Below are 21,063 nucleotides of genomic sequence, written 5' to 3' on the forward strand. Positions count from 1 at the left end.
ATCAGTAAACTCACCGGTGTCGGTACTCCCTGGAAGTAAGATGGCGTCATCCCGGAACCAAGATGTGACCGTCAAATGCTCCTTGACGTCTTCGCGTGTGGTGCAGGACAAAACAGCGTTGCATCCCGTAACCACAGGAGCTCTGTTCACCCTGACGTCGTATCCGGAAACGGTGAGTACTGAAAGGACAAAGATCTTACAGTTAGGTCAGCTGATATGTACGTGCAACATACTCTTGGAAAAATTGTCATTGCATATACAAGTAATATGCCCAGGGAGAATTTACGCTCTAATTAGTTTTAAAAAATTGAAGCAAACTGTGGGTGCAAATTTGTGAAACTTTAATGTCGGTCGCCGGAATGAGAACTGATGACAGATTATGAGCTTTGACTCAGGGGTATAATCTTAAGCCGAAATTAGGATCAAACTCCGAAAGCATGAGGATTTAAATCATTCGCGAACGGGCCGCGTGAGATAAACAGGCGTCCAATGGTTTACGGATGCACGTAACAGAGTTTTACCGTGTCGTGTATTAGTCTCGAAGGTTTTTGCGCGTTATATTTCTGCTAACGTCAATGATGAAATGTCAGAGGAAGGTAGCTACGACGATTGCAAGCCTTTCACAAGAATATTGTCCCGGCTTCAAGTCAACCTCGATATCGTAATTAGAGTAATAGAAAACCATTGAAGATACCTACAGAAAAAGAAAGGATCTGTAAAATTTTAAAAATGGATTAAACCTAAAAACCATTCGTATTTAGTGCTTTTTTATACTATAACTGGTTTAGTTCATCGACGGACAAAATTTTTGTGCTGCTCGCAGTCTGTTTTCCATCACATGGAGTAACATGAAAAAATGAATCAGCCATTTCGCCGTATTTGGCTTGGTTAAATAAATATCAGACGTCTCAGCGGATGCTGATTCTTTTCTCCGTATGCTACGGATAAAAATATCAGTTTTCATCAACTACTATTTGTATGAAAATCGTCTTCTTATGAACTTATGCTTGACTTGTAAAAAAAATGGGATTCAATCACAGCATAAAGTCTCAAAATAGATCAATTTTTTTTCGTCCTCACTGTTAATTTCCGTCGTGACACCACAATTCCAGAACTTTCACGATGAGTAAATTCTCTGACCGATTTTCTCGACGTAAACCGAGTCGTGAAAAACGAGAAAACGAGAGAAGAACCTTTGGCCGAGAATTAGACGAGAAAAATAAAACGCCAGTGCGGAAATTCCCTGCAGTGTTCACACGTGCGTTTGGTTTGTTATATATCGTTTAGGGGTGGAGATGCCTGGCGCCCAGAGGGATTACAAGCCCATTTCGCTCCTGAATAAGGATCATGCCAGGACAGAGAGATCAAGATTAATGATGACCCTAATCCGTAATCCGATTTAATTAGCCATAGCAAGTTCGTTGGAAGTATCTTACAGGTATACAATCTGTTCGATATGTTCGTGCGGCACGCACATTTCCCTCTCGCAGCTCGTAGCAAAATTCGAAAATCTGCTGCCTCGTCAACCGCAGCTTTCAATTTTCCCGCAGTCGCGCTTCTCCCTGCTGACTTTTCATTAGAGGGCCACTCCGTCGTGTCGAAGTAGATATGTAACCCAGACTGTTCCTGGAATCAGGATTCGACACGTCGACTGGGTGCCAAGCCACTCCACACAGTGGCCTTGAAACTCGCCCGAATTGGCGCTTCCGAGCCAAAAGGTCAGACGGCGAACAAACGGAAATGAGATTTCCGTCATCCGTCGTTTTTCTCCAGTCTTATCTCGGTGGCGCAGTTTAAGGTCACCGTTTCGTACCCTCCCACCTCTTCACACGTGGACTTCAGCTTGATTTGAACGGAACGTGAGCCGCGCCGATGAAAAGAAAGCTTAGCAAAACCTAATCCGGCCAGCTAACGTCGGGCATTAAGCTGGCGTTAATCAGAAAGATGAAGAAGAAGAAGAAGAAGAAGAAGAAGAAAAAGAAAAAGAACCTCGGGGGAAACAAGACGAAGGATGAGAAAAAATCCGGCGCCCCGAGGCGTGGACAGAGGCTACGTGACCTCGATTGTTGGAACTCACTACAAGCAACGTCGCGAAGAATTCCATAGAATGCCAGGCGTCCTGGAGATCAAAGAAGTCCACTTCTGTCGGTTGCCATGCTCGACCCACCTTGAAATTGTCCACCTCATTCCCCCGCGACTGGAGTCCTCACCTTTCCCGTGCATCGTACTATCTAGTGACTCGCTTGTCAGGGGCAGGGTGTCGATTGACGTTTCTCAAGTGTCAGCTCCGAGACTCAAGTGACCCGGGTATTACGGTCCCTCGAGTATTGTCAGGAAGAAGCTGCCGAACTGTGTGCGTGTATGTGAGTGATCCCGGTTTGTATTTAATATTCAATATCGGTCCTTTTTTATCTGGGACGTGACCAGATTTTTAGCTTTGTGGATTCTTCGCCCCACGACACATTTCTTGATCTTAGTCATCCCGACATTCTTCTCTTCCTTGTCTTCTACCTGGAAGAACTACAATTTCACGACCCGTTGCGTACTGGGAAGTTTCTTCTCCGGCGAGATCTAGGATCTGTGAAATTCGGAACTCTACGTTCAATTATTTGTCAGTCAACTTCTGCAGGAGACGCGTGTGCGAATTTCCTCTTTCGCTTGGATTTTTCGAAAGATGGATAAGTAGTTCAGTCAGACGCGTCGAAAAACGATTTCATCTGACTACTTATGAGGTTCTATTCAACAGTCACCATTGGAATTCTGAAATGCTTAACACTGCAGATATAGAATCATCTCAAAACACCATTTCTGAAACTAGTTATCTTCAGCTAGCGTCAGGATTGTTAATGTTAAAATTGAAAACAATTGCATAATAATTTTCGTCAACAATTCGGAAATTCAACCATAAATCGCATTATCTTATCACAAAATTGACATCAAGTATTACACAGTGTATAGAAAGCCGGACTGAAATTTTTTTTAAAGGGCAGAAACGCAAATCCTAATGTACGTGGGGCATATGACGGTTTTCATAAAAGTCATTTGCAACGAAGATACCCGGCAGTGACGTACTCTCGTATTTATCCATGAAAAACGAAAAATTAGTCATACATCAGAGGTTGAAAGACTAAGTAAAACCAAACGTGTCCAATGCGACGACTAACCCGAGAAACCGCAGAGACGACGGGAATGGAAATCGAAGATATCCAATCCTGGCTGCCGCACAATATCCCGCTGGTCCACATCTCCTATAGAAACGTCTATTCTCTATTTCCGGGTATGGAGCGCGGGGTGGTCGGGATGGGAAATGAGCCTCGCGTAAGGGAGAAGAAGAATCCCCGATCTCAGCGATCGGCGGGTTCCCTCAATTTCCGCTCGGAATCGTGGCTAGTTCATTTACTCCGAAACCTCGCGTTGAGGATCCTGCTGAGTTACAAATGGCTGTCCACCACAGTCCTCCTCCAGATCAACTAACTGATTCCCATTCGATCGATTCCCGCATCGCGGTCGAATATTTATATGCGCCTTGAAAGCAGATTGCTCCTTCGTGCAAGACTGTGACATGTGGATACCGTGAAACTTGTCGTACCAACATTGAATAACTGCACACTGATATTCGCAAAAAAAGATGTTTTGGGGAGAAAGAGGAAGAAGAGTGAGCGAAGAAGCGGAGAAGAATGGATAAAAAAAAAGTGCCGGTAAAAACCGGTTGGTGGTAATTGAAACAACCATTTTCACTTCATTGGTTTCCACTTTTTACATAACATTCATTGCGAAACAAGAAGTGATGCGCACGTTTTCCGTCACGTTAGTTTTCAAACGTGAATTAATGAACCCTCATTGATCGATACTCGCGAATGCGACTAGCGGTGAATAATACAGCTAGCCACACTTCGACCGGTCAAATGTTACTGTACAATCAAACGTTTCTGACCATTATCACTATATTTGAAACTACATTAGAAAAGAAATTGATAAAAGTAAAAATTATTATTCGAACGTTGAATTAAAGTACCAAATGTTTTAGTTGTAACGAAATATTTATCTGATGTGACTGCAAATGATGATTGAAACTGCTGTTTTTTATACATATATGAATTTCCCCGTTGATGCTGTGAAATCTTCACCGTCAAGAGTTTCATCGGGTCATAACGTGATAATGAAGAAGAGTTACATCTATTGTTTCATGACTGCGCAGGTGCATTTTTTTATCCTGAGACAAATCGGTGTCTCAGAGAATTGAATAAATGTAGAATTGTAGAGCGGATTTTTCAATGCTGATCAACAGCCAATTTGGTTATACAGTGCAAGTTTATGATCGAAACAGCTGTCTCGGTAGAAAAGTTTCAATGTCACAGGTTGTTGATATACCGAGTGAAATTTTGATCATTTGAAGTTTCATCTGGTCATACCGTGACAATGATGAACCTGATATCTACAGGTTTATGTGCACCATAATACGTGCACTTTCGTTTCGAGACAAATTGATGTCGATATCGTAAGTATAAAAATAAGATTCTCTGATACTCGACGAAAATAAGTCCGTGAACAACTATTCGAGGATTCGTGAAAGATACGCCTGTGCAAGAAGTCGAAGAGTCGTGAAAGGAAACGGCGTCTATACAAGGACGTATAAAATTTGAAAGGAATCACGGATCGATAGCAGCATTCAATTTCCTTTCGGACCGGGTTCCCCGTTTCGAATATCTTTTTTTTTTCTCAATAAGATCGTCGATCCTTGACTTCTCGTCCGCGTGAGTGACTGGGAAGCAACTAACTGGGACAACGGAAGCTCGTTTCTCTCGTCAACGACACGGGACCGCGCATCCCTCTGTTCCCGAAGGCGAGGGAGCTTTCGATGGGGCAAAAAGAGGGAGGAAACGGGGAAGCCGAGGGGCAAAAGTACTCGCCGGTATATTTTCGCGTTATTGGATATTCGAGTAAGCGGAGAGCTCGAATTTGTTATTGCAGGTCGGGGGCGACGGCGACGGTGTCCGGTGACGTTGACGGTCTCCTCGGTTCTTTGCTGCAGGCTGCGCCGACGGGATGAATGCGAATGGACGCCGAGGCGCGGTTCCAGAGGGAAAGGGGCGGAGGGGAAATAAAGTAAAGAGTGACGGCGCGGGGCGGTGGATTAAAAGCAAGGATCCATCATCCCTTCGATGTGCGAGAGCCGGGGTTTCGCCTCGACTTTGTGCTCGACCACATGCAGACCCCCACGTTTCCTCAGCAGGGATAGTCGGGGCGCGTACATGACTCGGCGAATAAATTTCTGCATACGTTTCCCGTTTGACGAAGTGGTCTTTCGCAAATATCCACCTTGATACATCGCTCGCGATACAACGACGGAGCGAAATGCACCTCCGATACTCTTTGTACGTATGATTCTCACGGCGATGTTTTAATATCTCCGATACATACTCCTTCATGATAGGTACGTGTACTCCGTGAAATCGTATTTCTGGAATGTTGTTGTGTTTCCCTGTGCGCAACGATGCAGGGCGGATTATTCGCACGGTGAGTACGGAATCCATTCCGCATATTTTCGCCATCAATATGGGGACGTTTCGATTCAAGCTTGTGCAGACAATAGGAAGGAAGGCAAGTAGAGTTGAAGCATTGAAAGCATTTGTCCCGCGATCGACGGATTGTGGATTTTTTCGAATCCTTTTTCTTTGATTAATATGATGTCGTCGGTATGTGTGATTTTACTGAAAACCTTCTCGAGACTATGTCGATCTTTATCAAAATCTGGCAATCAGTTTGCAGTTCAAGAACTACGAGGAAATAATGGACAGTGTAAACTGTTTCATCAATGTTCCAAATTCTGATTTTTAGTCGAATCGAAGGATTTACGTGGTTCGATGAAGATCACTTTTACCATTTAAAAAACATTCAGTTTTAGGTGAAGAATCTACTCGTTGAATTACTTTGGTCACACTTCAACAGTAAATTCAAGAGCGTCGTTGTTCGGCATTTCGTATTTATTTATTTTTTTTGTTCGGCCAACTTTTCATCCACGGAGGTAAATTAACAACTAAAGTTGGTGTGCCTCAAATGCGGCAGTAATCCTGACTTTAGATATTTGAAGACTTGGACCTCGACATTTTTGTGCTATCTCGAAGCCAAGCAAGCTAATTCAAAAGAATAAATAGGCATCATATTCGATACCAGATTTTTCGCGACGAATATCACACCGTCTTGCTAAAAGTGGTCGGGTTTGCAAGATCTTTGAGACAGGTTAAATTCGGAGTATGAATTGTAGCCAAGAAGTTTCCCAAAGCATACAACTCTACGCTGGGAAATTGCAGCAGAGTGCTTCGGGGATCTTGACGATAAATGAACCGGAATTTCAGAAAAGGCGAAGCCCTTGCACGGTTGTTAAATTACGGTGTTTACAACCGATGACGTAGAAACGCGAAACCCAATCAAACCTAATCAAACTTTAGTCCATTTCCAATACACTTTTTTACCAAGTTTTATCGCCGTGTCAGCTCGGATTACTTCTCAGTTCTATTTTCATCTATGTATGTAGAGATAGAGAGAAATGAACTCGGATTGGCAATTTTCTTCGGACGAATTCGATGCCGAAAATAGAAAAAGTGTCGCTGCGCGTATTGCTCTCGCGTTTTTTCAAAAGTCAATAATCATTTCGCGATTATTACCGCTTCGTGGAAAAATCGTATGTTTGAGTAGTAAGCCATATAATTTGGGAATAATAATTTCTGCAGAATTGACAAGTTTGTGAGATCTCAGAGTTATTCGTGACGCAAAATTTTTAAGCCACACGGTCAACGGCTTACTTAATAACCTTCGGGATTGATTACCAATTTTTTTATAAAATACAAATGATGGTTACAATTTATAAACAATCACGGTTATTTATTACTGCTAAGTTTAGCAATTTTACTCACTGGATTGATTACTCCTCTAATTGTGATACAACCCGTTCAATTAATAACAATATATTCATATTCTGAAATTCATGCGAACTATCTAAAAATTTTCTGAAGCACGGAACAAAATATGAATAGTAAAACATGGTTTTACCACGTTCAGCAAACACGAATATTGGTTATATCCTGCAAGAATTAATGGAGGTAATTAACGGGCACGTGAAGTTGGAGCGCGTAGCGCGAACGGTGATTGCAATTCCTTTTATTTATTTTTTTCATTCTAGATTTGACGTCAGCTTTGAAAATCCGTTGGACTTGTTACGCTACCACTGTACGAACACTTTTTATAGACACGTTTATTTTTTTTAATTGCCAACACACGTGTGCGTATTACCCGATTTTACGCCATCCATTTTACCGGGGTGAAATCGAGAACCGCTGGCGAATGAAACGGACCGAATGAAATGAAATGTGCAAATGAAGCCAATATTCGCATCACCCAGCCAACGACATTTTCCCCGTTTCACGGAGCTCCTTCCTTTGCCCCTCGTACCTCGACGCAGAATTCCTAGGAATCGGTGAAATTGACTTTATACCTATACACGCGTTGCCATCTCTATTTTCGTATTTTTCTAGACGCAAAACGAGGCGTTGCTTCGCGTCTCTCAGATGCAATATGAAAACATTCGTCCCCGATTGTACGGCGTTGAGGGATTTCCCTGCAATCGTACCTGATCGCCGGTTTTCAAAATGCAAATATTTAAACGACTCGCTGTCTCTTTAGATGAGTTTTCTTTCCTAGACTCGACCATGCTGTTCTATGCGGTCAGGCAGAAAAATATAGGGAGTGGAAAATAATATCACCGTTGAGAAAATTACATGGTATCCATACGCTAACCATTTCTCGAGTAACATTAATGAACGCAAAATTGTGTCAAAACAAACTTAACAATGATTAAGGTTGAAATAATCGATGCACACTAGAGTGGCCGTTATTTAGGGTGTTGACAATTTTTTTCTGGCACGCCTCTCAAATCAACTGTAAATAAATCAAAAACAATTCTCTAATTTTTTCATATTCTTATCTCAATTCTAATTCGTGCCTGTAAGAGGGTGGATTTCTTCATTTATAACACACGTATTTTGGACACATTCTGAGTATATTATTTTATTGTAAGAGTAATAACGTTCAAAAAAATCTGTCGCCGCGAGGTTTCAGTTGGCATTAGTGTTACTAACTGAGAAAAAATTCACATCATCATACCAGGCGATCTAGACAAATTGCACTTCATCTAAATGGAAAAAAATCAGATTTCGAAAGGCACGACTTGAGATAAGAATCTGAAAAAATTACAGAATTGTTTTTGAATTTGGATGGTGCGATAGAAAAAAATCGTCAACACACCGAATAACGTCCACCCTAATGCACGTTAATTATGAGTCTTCGGATGTGATTGAAGACGAATCGGTAGCACCGTCTGAATAGAAAATTCTAAAAAGAGGACAAACCGTTTAAAATATATCTAGCAATTTTATTTGCAGCAGTAATAGGATGTATCCTTCATCCTGAGCGCTGAGCTTTCAGTATTATTCAGCGATTGTCTATTGTGTCAATAATATTTCCATGTTCTTACGTCGTTGCTCAGTGGCATGGTGAAAACTTGATAGCTCAAGATCTGTGAGAATTTGTATCTACGCTTTGTTTGTAATGCGTGTTTTGCACGTTTCAAATAATATTTCCACGTTACGAGGTAAGTATGAAATAAAATCTAAAGACGTAGTTTTTTGAATGCAACATTTTTGCGTAAGAATTCTTTAAGATTCGCTTAAACGTATCCACTTACACGTTTATCAAGAGAATTGACGTACATGATGGATTCCATGTTCACCTGCATCGATAGTTCGAAGGAATCGGAAATTCTTTGAGAAAGTCGAACTGGGATAACAGCATCGAACAGGATAAATTCTTTCAAGAGGATTGAAATATGTTCAATCCGTGATGCAAGGAAAGAAGGGGAGATATAAACGATGAAGGATTCAAGCCGAAAGCAAAGGCGGTGAGTGGCAAAGCCAGACACGGAAGCGGGATAGGATTCAAGCGGAACTGGGAGGCGGGAAATTTTGCTTGGCGATGTAGCTGCAGGATATTGAAGGGAATGCAAAAAATCCGGCAATCCGTTTGATGTGCTGTTCGAAAACCTTGCGAGAACTGCATCGCGCGAATCGTTACCCGCAGCAGCCGGATGGCGAGTGGCAAAGGACAGTTCGGGGAGCCGTGAAACGATCAATATGCCGGGAAATCGCACTTACGGGAATTATGCAAATCCTTCCGCGCGGAGGACCAACTTTCGTGAATTAGCGCTGAATTAAAGTCACATTTCCGGATGCTCGCCAGGGTTTTTCGTTTCGCCGTTACCAGTGCTGTTTCACGTTTCTATCCCTTCTCGTTGTCATTGTGATTGAAAGTGTCTTAAGATTGATTTTAGACGATTTTCAAACGCTCAAAAATACACTTGAATAAAAATCGACTTACATTTATACAGGTAGACAATAAGGCCGATCGTATTCGAACATCGTCAACTATACGCTATGCATCTCTTGGATTTCCTTGGAACTTCACATACCGCCACTTGTACCCCGAGTTGCATACAATCAGAGGTTCTTATGTTCCGCATCCACTTAATGTCACGGTATATAATGAAATGCGTTCCTGCGGCTAATTTGTTTGAGAAAGTTATGCCCGAATGAAATAGAAATGACCAGTTTACATAACAAATTCATTTTTCCATAGTTATTCTGATATAGTTAGACAGTAATACCATATAGCCAGATACAGCAAGGCCAATCACATTATAACCTTCCTAACTACTTGTTGTCCATATCAGACTTTCTTCTTTCTAATTCGCACGTAACGAAATAAGTCTCTATCTGCAGTTATTTCGAAGAATAGTTATTTTTAGGTGGAATAAAAATAACCAGTTGAAATAATAGAAAGGCTTTCGTACTCCGTTTTATTGATTCATTTATTACATTCGCGAATTGAAGCGCCGCGAGAAGAGTTAAACGAAGGAAGAAAGAAAACGTCTTCTTATCGAGGTCTAGCCAATCCTTCGCAAGTAAAAATACTTCGGGAAAATATCTCCCAAGTGAAAGTCGACCTCTCTTCCGAACTTCGGTTCAATTTACCCATCATGTAACCATTGACTTTTCCGTCTGTTGACGATGAGCGATCCTCTCGATTCGCGATATTCGGGGACAGTTGGGCCAATTAGTAGCTACCAGAATCGGAGCGATCAACGTGACTAAATCACCGGAATCACCGGCGCAAATTAGACAGATTATGGGAAGATGTACCCAGGAACTGGTTTGGCTTACGCAGAATTTGTAATTCCTAACTGACGTCTAATCATTAGTCAGAATTTCTAAATTACTCATTGTCTATTGTTTCAGGAGGATCACGTGATCGTAGCTTTTCATCTTGTATATTTGCGTCTATCAGAAAAAAAAAATGTGCAATTTTTTTTTCAAAATACAGCTTCAAAATATTTTTTCAAATGACGAAAAAAGAATGCTGTCGCAGTTTCAGCTCTTAATATTTATTAATATTTAGAGGTGCATCATCGTGATTTTCTATTTTTCATTTAAATAACGTGGGACATTTTTTTTTTTTTTAACTTTGTAATTTTATAAGTCGTCAACGCATTAGTGTACTGATAAAACTACAACGTATTTTTGTAGGAAATTAAAATCTTTATAAAAAAAGGTCTGTTATCATTTTATGATAAACCTACTCTATCAAAAGTTGTTTAACGTCAACGGTCAACAAAAGATTTTAAATAACTTTTGAAAGAGTAGGCTTATCATAAAGTGACGCGAGACATTTTTTCTAGAGCGTTCAACTAAAAAAAAAAAAAATGCTCCCATGTTATTGAAATGATTAATAGAAAATTGCGACGATTCACAACTGTAACACCATATCTTTTACTAAAATTTACAGAGGCGTAAATAATCCTGTGTTAGGTCAGACTGCAATACAATTAGGTATTAAAACACGATGTAGGATAATACCAATGCTTAGTTGAACTGAATAGTTTTTAGAAAAAAATTCAATTGAAATCCGTATCAAATGATGAATTATTTTACTATTCACCGCACACGAGAGCCTGATATCCGTAAAATAAGAAGCAATAAAAATTGTTTCTACGTCGTAAGTAGACGTTTGTACGTCGATTTGAAAACTATTAAAAACATAAAAAGGGTGAAACATTTTACAGTCTGTTTAGCGTAAAAATGTCACCAAATACACGTACTGCATACGAGTTCCATATCCATTCGAACGTCACAACGAGACGTTTACATTCCGTCTGTACGTATGTTGTAACGGGCGTGTAGCGAAGCGAGCTGATAAACGACTAAGCACAAGTTTTCAAACGCGGAATGCATGGCGAGCGAGCCTTTGACATCATCCCAAACTCTCTGCTCTACACACATCCTTTGATCTGCGGTCTGCTTTATCGCAGCCTGGCACGTTGGCACATCGGAAAGCGCTCGCCTGCCGAGGGTTAAAATTTGAATGTTATCAGTGTCTCCGTAAACTGTTTCGCCTCATCATCCCCCCCCCCCCCTCCTCCTCCCCTGGCCTCGCACCCTACTCCTAACCAACCTCCATCGACCGTGTCCATATTTTGGAAATTCAAAGCTAAGCGAATACTGCCGAAGATTAAACGGCGGGCTTCGCCAACACATCGCTTTGAACTTGGCGATGTCTCATTGTCAAGATGATCTTGGTATGACGCTGAATTATCCGTCAGGATTTTCTACGATGATACATTTCTATGTGTGTGTGTGTGTGTGTGTGTTTGTGTATACAGTGTTTTATAAGATGATTGTAGCGTAATTGTTATCTGGATAAAGGTAACATCATTCACATGTAAATTCAACTGGATAAGACGAAAAATAGTTTCGGACATGGCTTTGTACGTATATGTATGAAAGATAAGATTGTACTTACAATTAGTTTCGTTTAGATGATTAACTTTGTGAAAACAGAATTAGTGATTTAGCAAATTAATTCTTCGGGGGACGAATAATATTATTTGTTGAGGTAGTAAGAGATTTGATGAGACCGAATTCGTAAGATTTCAAAGGTTTTCACATGATTTTGCAACTGTAATTAATAACCTTAGAACTTTTTTAATAATGTCAAGTAACTTTGCGCACCTATTTTAATGGCAGACGGCTTCAAATTTCAACCCGTAGAAGATTTTACATGTTAAAAAAAAAAAAATAACATTTGTTCGGGTAATAAACATTGAATCTCGCCACCCCGAATACGAATCTCTGAATATAATCCAATCACTTTGATCGCCAATCTCCACCTTTTTTCTGCGTTTTTTGCACTCGTATCAGTCAAAGCCGTAAAAAATCGAAATTTAGAAGGGTATCTGGCGCAGCTGTGGCACTAAAAATCTGAACTCTTTCCCAGAGACCGAGCTGCGATTCGTTGTGTCGGTTTTTAGTTGTTTTTGGTTTTTTATTCACCGGCCGCTTCGCCAAATCCAGCAAACCTAGTGTCGTTATGTGACACAGAAAATTCTTATTTTTCACAATGGTTTTGTGCTTTCCTATTTCACTTTCACATATATTCGACGGCATATAGACACATTCACAGCATTGGTAGTCACAGCGATAAAGATTTTTTTGCGAATTTTCACGTTTTACGAATACGCAAATAATGGCCACTCGAACGTCAACATAGAGGGATTACAATTATTGCCTGCGGTGTATTTATCGAATTTGATTTCATGCTAGGGATGGAATACAATTGGAGAAGAGATCCGTCGATAGGTGAAGATGGTTAATCACGCGAAAACAATGAAGGTCTGGTGGTATATCTTAGCATTGTCGAGCGAACACCGTTATCGTTTACACCCCTTCGGAGTGATAAATTTTTCAAAAGTCCCAACCCTCGTTTGGGGGGCAGCCTTTTAAATTCCAAGCGCTGCACGAGGTAATATTTTCGCAAAAGGGATTCCGACAATAGTTTTCCCGGAAGATAAGCTCTTTGGCCGCGCGCTCGGGTTCCACTGATGTCATTTCAGATAACCTTCAACGCTGCTTCCTGTGGTCATTCAGGCTAACTTATAAAAGATCACATACTACCCCCATACTCGTAAATAAGTCAACAGAATTTTTTAAATCCACGCCCCCAGGAGCAACGGGCGAAAGAGTTTCGACCCTGGTTCCATAGTCGAAGCATCGTTACTCTAAAACGGAGCCGCCATCGCGTCACGTGTGTAACGTGATAAAAATCTGCGAAAACTAATACAGATCTTCACCTCACCGCTTGAGAACGAAACTCGAGCTAGACAAATGTCTTGACACCGGAACAAAGAACGAGTAAATAAGCCTATGGAGTGATTGCAAACAACTCATGGAAACCAATATGTCGCGGAAATTGATTATTGGACATATATAAAAATTCTGACAGTTTAAAAAAATTCGTAGTCAATGTTTGCTGCTTGAACGTTAAAAACTACATTTCACCTGGTCAATTTATGAGCAACAGATATTATGTCAGTACACAAGTCCAATTTAACTCAACAAAGCACTGCGAAAATCTACAAAATAAGAAATTTAATGTAGTCAACATTTTCTATTTACTAGATTTCGAGAAAATTTGACAAAACGTATCGTTATTTTGTATACCAGTCGGTAAAAAATTAAAAGCGAGAAGATACCCGCATTTAAATAGAAATGGCATGTCTTCCGGATAGAACAGTGTTTTAGGACGTCAAATTAGATCAACAATATTCCATCAATTTTACGACAACTGACTAATCTTGTCGAAAAATTAAACTTCGGTATGCTGACCGTTGTACTGTCCGTAAATGAAATATCGTTTCTGATGTTCAAACACGTCACCTTAACTATAAACCTTTTAAAACAATCCAGAACTTGTAGCACCTACTCGAAGGAAAACCAATATCCACATCCTCAGTAATCACATTGGTTTCTCCATTAAGCGTTTTCACATTGTATCCTCGTGCGGAAACGTATTACCTACATATTAATTATGCCCGTTGGCGATACGAATCATCCGCAAATGGACACTGATCGTTAATTAGTTGCGCGTTTAAGCGAGCGAAAGAGAATCATAAAATGATTCTGATTCGTTGGTGCAATTTGGCATGAGTCCTGACGAGAAGTAGCGAAAGAGCTGATGAATGCCCCGGCATTTGTTTAAATAATTAAAAGCGTAATTACTACTAGGCCGGGGATATTTTAATGAACTCCGTTCTCTTTTTTTCTCAATCTCTCTCCATAACGGCGTCCTCTCTGAAAAGCTCACCCGAGTAACGGGCGTGACTCCAGACTTTAGAAATGAGCAGAGAGGGCGGCGGAAAACGTTCGGGGGGCTTTCGAGCACGTCTTTGCTCGTCGATGCTGAAAACGCGAAAAGTACCGAACGTGACCGGCATTTCTTTGCGATATACTTACTTTGTGCGCAAGTGTTACACGTCCACGTGTGCTAACATTACTTCTTACATACACGCATTTGTATGCCCTCAAAACTAGGGGTTGCACTCATCTGCTGCGTGTCGTGCCTCGTATTAATTGAGGTCTTTTAACCTCTCGAGCACCGAAGCTTCCAATTAAAAATATCCGGGACTTGGCTTTCTTTTCAACGAATGAATGAATAATGAATCAATTCGTTTCATTATGCTCTACTTCTTAATTGGTATTGGCAAATCTGGGACAGTGTTTCGACGATTGAACTTCTTTCGAATATTGACAGGTACGACGTTTTCAGAGCAAGTCTTTCGCAGGTGATGCGAAGTGTCTCCTACATCGAATTTGAAGCACACACTACACTACACTTTCCTCCTTATTCCTCTCCCCGTGCACGGATAACACAATTTTTCAATCTTTTGCACAATTGAAATTTTTGGAAAACCATGACCGGCACAATTCTCACACTATATTATCGACTCACCTGTTCTACGTATACTTTCGGCAATCCTTTTTTATACCGTTGCGCAATGGTAGATATTACGTTACACGAAAAGCACAAAGCGTCGCAATACGTGTTTCGTTCGCACTCCGATTCCATTCATAAATTTCATCACTCGTGTTCCATTACATAGCTAACCAAGTTATTCTACATCTGTTTATCACTTCACAACCTTCGCTTACACCTTGACGAATATCCGTCTGCGTAAACACAGTCCTCCTGTAGTTCCTAACGTTGTTGTTGAGGTTTGGATTTGGACTGGCATCGTCGAGGCTCGTTACATCAGTATTAACTCAACCGCGAAACGCGTCGGTCGATGTAAATAACGATTCGAATGTTACATACAGACTTCCAATGGTCCCGAGTTCGATCTCATTGTCAGTTGTCGTACGTCGGTGGTGGGAGAGAGGAGGGGGGGGGGGGGGGCTGATCGATTTCGACGTTGACGTAGAAATATATCTCGGAATATCGAAGCCCACGTATCTCAGAGGAAAGATAGGATTTAACAGCCCCACTCTGTACGCAATTACGTACAAACGCACTTCAATCTATTCTCATTTGACGCAGAAATAAGGTAATGGCATAAATTCTACGAGATCGCGGTAGTAAATTGGTCGAAATCGATCAGAGCAGCCCTCCAAGTTTTTTAACCAAACAGTTTTCTGAGGTTTAACTATGATGATTTAACTAACGTGAATACGGTTGTGCCGAGTGTTGCTTTATTTATTTCGCGGTAGTTCAGTGAATGAAAAGTTTTGTGATCTAATAATTAGACGAAGTATAATCGCGGTTAACTCTTATCGCGCACAGTTTACCCAAATTCATTTCTCGAATCGGTAATGCAAACTCCGCTAATCGTACTTCCTATACATCAGCGAACATGTTTTAAAGGAGACGCTCTATTCTGTTGTGACAAATGTTTGAGAGTGAGTGACATTGTGTCAGGAATTCAAGGGCTCGTCGTCTTTGGGTCATAACGAGAAGCGAAGGGATCACCGACGTCATCGAGTACAACACCGATCACGGCAAAAACGAAGGTGAGTTAGCAACAGTATTCGCTGACTTTAAATAAGACACGATGTCTCGCTGCGGGAAGATGAATGACCTTTGACAATTCCCAGCCGTCGTAATCGGGTTGCCCGAAATTAATTCCGCTGATCGGACAATTAGAAAAAATTTGTGTTATTCGATACCTGGCGAAATTCAACTGTAATCAATCCGGCGTCAGGTTTCGTCGTAAAAAATCGACTTTTCGGACGCAGATGCCGAATGTCAGGAACTTTGAGCCCAGCGCGCCTTTTACTCCCTGAGCGATCTCTTCCCGTCTTCTTTCCCGGAAAAGTTTTAGCCCACAGTGTACATCCGAGCAGCCATTGCGATGCTTGTGGCGGGAAAATCCGGAAATTGGCTTCATCTAGCCGGAGAGGGGGACGTAATACGTAAACCTCCATTACCCGTCGGGGCTCCGCGCAGTAATGTTCGTTCGCAGGGGCGAAGTGCGGTCGGGTATTCGAATGTGTCGAGATACATTCTCAAACTGCTAAATTGAATTCCAGAGAGCATGAATATCCTCCGGGTGGAATTTGCATTTTGTTGTAGCTCAGCGCCGTCGCCCGACCCACGAACAGCCATCGCACCTCGCGTGTTATACGGACACTTTACCACAGATTATAACAATTGTCATTCGGCCTAATCGCTTGTCCCGAATTTTTACTTGCACCTCGGGATGTGCAGCCATTCGCTTGTAAGTCGAATTAACGATTTCAACGCGTCGACGTTGATTTTTTGGGGATTTATATTTATTCATACCTTGTCACGCGAAGTAATTCCGTTCATTTCCGGCCTACCGAGTGATTTCTACTGATTTCCGAATCGGATAGAATAATGGGAAATAACAAGAAATCACTGGAGATTACCCGGAAACTTGAGAAATCATTCGGTGAAATGGAAATCAAGGAAACCACGTGACACAGTTTTTAGCTTTGGAAATCTAATTTCACGTTGAAAATATTATTGCTAGCGGAAATCTTTGCGATTGAAAATCTTGTATCGCAAAAAGTTACAAGAAAAAAAAAATTGGAAATAGGCTTAACATCCATTTATTCGAAAGAAATGCGATGAAAAATTAGCAAATAAATAGGAAGGAGTCAGGCTTGGACTGCTGCAAGTCAAGTTGGTATGGACTTCCTGATCCTGATCCTGAAAAGTTTAATTTCGCACTGAGGCTTCACTCATCTCCAGAAATCTTATCTGTACTATTATCACCGGTAAACGACATTGAAATTTATCGTTGCCTTCGTGAGAAAACAACTGTATACCATCGGCTCGAATCTATCATTTACACAGGAATTTTTTTACAATTTTTAGCTCAACATCCAATTTTTTGATTCGATGGGGCCTGTTTTACTCAAAAGTATGTTGATCAAGTTTTATTCGCGTATTTTCCTGATGAGAAAAAATGAATGGCAAGAATTGTTATTGGCAATAACGTCAACTATTTCACTATGTCATAATATCTCGAACATGGATCACAAAATTTTTGTTCAACAAACGGGTAACTTTTCAAAGTCAAAATTCAATGTTTCGATCACAATTTACGCCTTCTCGCATTACATTAGTAAAAGAATATAACCGTTTGAAAAATAAAAAAAAAAATGGAATACCGAGTGGTGATGCGAATTTTTTCGAATGAAGTAAACCTCGAATATAGTTGATGCAGTTATTCTGGAAGGCTTGGCAAACGTTTGTTGTTGACTGACTGATAACCGATGGCCGCTACGAGTCGTCGATAAAAAAATAATTTCAATTCATGGTAGACCAAATTTATACCTTCCAATCGACAAGAAGACAAAAGTGCAGACAACGCAGTCTAAACGAAAGCGCGTGCTTGAAGTCAATAAACATATGTCAATAAATTCAATTTGCCACTTCACGCGAGGGATTTCGCCATCTCACAAACTGTTTCGAGTAAGTTGGTGAAAATAAAGTTGAATTGCTTTGCGCGTGCGCATTCGGTGATCCAGCCTGCTAACAAGTTTCACCATTTTTTGTCGGTATGCCAATTCTCCACCCTATCAAAAATGACAAAACGACTTTATAGGTTAGCGAAGGTCGCAATTCTCCCGCCAGTTTCGTCGCCTATTGCCTCGCGAAAAAGAAACCGACAAAAATTGAGTTGGTAAAGTTTTGTTCGTAGAAATACAGTCGCCAGGTTTTTCCAATACAATTCCTATTCTCTGTTCCCATCTTCCGGTAAGTGATAGCCGAGCGAAGAAGGGCGCGGGCTCGTTTTCTCTCCAACTGTCAAACTTTCTCTGCTGGTTCCGGTTCGCAACAATGTTGCGGACACAAGAAACAAGCCGTCGATCTTTTGCTGCTGCGCAAATAAAAAGCAAATAAATAAATAAATTATCCGGCGATATTTATTTCGACTCAACACTTTTTCCGCGGAGAAAAAGACCGCAAAAAAAAAAAAAAAAAAAAACAGGTCTCAGTTGGGGATGGTTTGACTTTTGAAACGTATCATTATCTTAGCTGGGGGAGCTTTGCCAACCTGGTCGTAAAGTCTGCTTATTTCACGTTTCCCTGGTTGGCGCGAGCGTCCTACTTAGGGTTCGGGACTGTTTTTCTTCCGCTTTTTCTTCCCTCATGCTATTCCTGCTTTTCATTTTTCATCAAGGCTCGCAAGCTCTAAGTTTCGTCGGTCTCGTACTGTCTTCATATTTTTCTCGCTTCTCTTTTTTTTTTCTACACTTTCATTCTTATTCGCCTCATTTTATTTTTCTTTATTTCATCTGCAAGCTACCGCGTTCTCTGCACGTGTAAACTCCGCAACGTGTTCCAGACGAGACGGAATTTTCAGGCATATTAAATATATATATATATATATACATACGAGATGCAGCGACGCTACGAGTGAGCGTTTTTATATCTTACATTCCGAGTATATTCTCGCGGAAAGGCACGGAATGTGGGGAGGATAACGGGCTACTGAAACTTGTCACACCTCGTAATAGTGATAACGAGGAAACGTTGCAGGTACGAGGTCTTGGAAAAAAAAATTTAAATACGCCCGTTTTTCAAAATGAAAATGATTCGTATTCTTACAGCACGTCCGTCTGTACGCCGATACATTAATTGCTATTTTGCTAATCGTCTGTGTTGAGCTAACTTTACGCGATTGTAAGATCTTTCGAAAATTCTGTCGACACTGTATTTTATATTGTTCGAATTTGAATTTTCATTAGAACCTGCTAGATTGGTCGGGAAATATCATTTTAAAAATAAACGCATCGGCGACGCAACAAACCTGTTTCAAAATCGACGTGCATTTATGATACAAATGTGTTCGTTTCATTCTTAACGAATAAAATAATCACTTTGCGTTTTAATTACAGTATCTTATTTTTCTTTCATTCTACGTTTAGTTTGCGTAGGGAAATGTTTCGGAATCGTTGTAAGGAATGTTTATTTTTATGAAATTCTGTAGGGTTTCAACAATTTCCTATAGGATCTCTATGGAAACAGGGTTTTCGGAATTTGTTTGAGAAGTTCTTGTAGACCTTCATGGAGCATCGAAGAAGTTTATATGTACTATTATAAAACATTCCATAGGGATTTATTTTCTGAATCACTTTTTTCTAAATTCTTGCACGAAGCATCTTTAAACCGATCGTTTTTTCGACGTGTACCTAGCGTAAATTTTGTATGAAAATAAACTACATCTAGAGATTTGTTTTTTTAATATTGTTAGTAAAATATATGAATACAGCTTTGCCGAACAACTTTGGTAACAATGGTACCCTAGTTTCGGTGTAATAAGCATGCACTGGCACATATGTACGTATATACCGATTTCACGAATCAACGCTCCGGTGAAGGGGTTCAGCTGCTTTGCCCGGGTGCGGGCTGATTAAAAACACGTCAAACGCGGAACTCGAACGAAAATATTTTCAAAGCCCGAAAGTTTTTCTCAGAAAATAAGAGGAAATAAAATGAAAATAAAAACCCGATCCCCGTGTAAAGTCCCTCGGGGTGGTTGGCTATGGCTTGCAGAGACATGTCAATGCGAAATATGAATGACGTAAGGGACAAAAAGTTGCGTAAAAGAGATGTCAGCTGTCGACTTTGTGGATGTATACTTCGTAATAAACCCGACCGGAGAACAGTCAGATTCACATATTGTTTTAGCATTTTTATTTTCATTGTTGAAAATTGTACAAAGTAGATTGACGTTTCCAATTTTGCTCACATCGCGGTTGATACGTGAACGCTTTTCTCGTGCTTAGAGTGATGCAATCAGAGCCTTCTGATTTTTTTTTTTTTTTTGTTTTCTCATGCTGTTGAAAAAGAAAAGGAAATTTCCGGTTTACGACGGAAAATCGCCGCCGTTTTGTTTGATTGTGAGTTCAAACTTTTTTCCAACACCCTAGTGAACTTTGCAAGCATTTAAGAAAATAAATAAAGAAGAATTTCATACCTGAATCGCAGCTAGAAGAATTCAGCATTTGTAAAAAAATAATTGTTGTAAAAATCATTGGTCTGTTTTGCCGGATATATTTCACGAAACCAAATAACCATTTACAAAATTTCATAGCGTCAAGATGATTTTATCAAAATTTAGACATTTCCTCCGCCATTATTAGAGTGCAGGTTAGAACAAATTATAAGGCTTCTTCCGAATGCTGTAACCAGTTGCGTATTTGAACAGTATTACGGTACGAACTAGTTGATTACGACGGAGGATTAAATCAAATAATCACTTTCAAGGCGTATTATAACGATCCTCGAGGTATTAGGTGAGAAAATCTCATTATTTGGCGGTGAACTTCAGGTGTACTAATCATGGGAGATAATTTAGGAGGTTCTCCGCTCCTTACTAACGTAAGTACATAAGGCGATAAGCAGAGCGAACGTTTGAGTTGACAGAATTTTCTCTTTTTCACACGAGTAAACATGCTGATAAGGAATTAAAATATTATTAATAATACCTGCTCAAGTTTTACGCCGGAGAGTTATTTGCCGTAAAAGCTTTCACATCGAAGTAAAGCACGGGATTAAGTGCACCGTATAGCTTTCACTCTGAGCTTAAAATCAGCCATTTAAATGGTGGCTCACGTACGGGACGTGGCGCTACCCGGTAAAGTTCTGTCC

The 21,063-nt window shown here is 40.5% G+C and overlaps 1 protein-coding gene across 5 annotated transcripts in view; it reads right to left on the bottom strand.

Moving 5' to 3' along the window:
- The window catches only part of Dscam3 (Down syndrome cell adhesion molecule 3), a 184,747-nt gene that overhangs the window by 39,362 nt on the left and 124,322 nt on the right, over positions 1-21,063 (bottom strand). For all 5 annotated transcript variants that reach the window (XR_006882619.2, XM_046621079.2, XM_046621075.2 and 2 more), the window contains exon 6: positions 15-179. Coding sequence is in view for 4 of the 5 variants with exons in the window: in XM_046621079.2 (XP_046477035.1) it covers positions 15-179 (165 nt within the window). In the remaining variant the exon portion in view is untranslated. The remainder of the gene's footprint in view (positions 1-14; positions 180-21,063) is intronic.

The sequence above is a fragment of the Neodiprion pinetum genome, chromosome 4, assembly GCF_021155775.2.
Source record: "Neodiprion pinetum isolate iyNeoPine1 chromosome 4, iyNeoPine1.2, whole genome shotgun sequence".
Classification (NCBI taxonomy): Eukaryota; Metazoa; Arthropoda; class Insecta; order Hymenoptera; family Diprionidae; genus Neodiprion; species Neodiprion pinetum.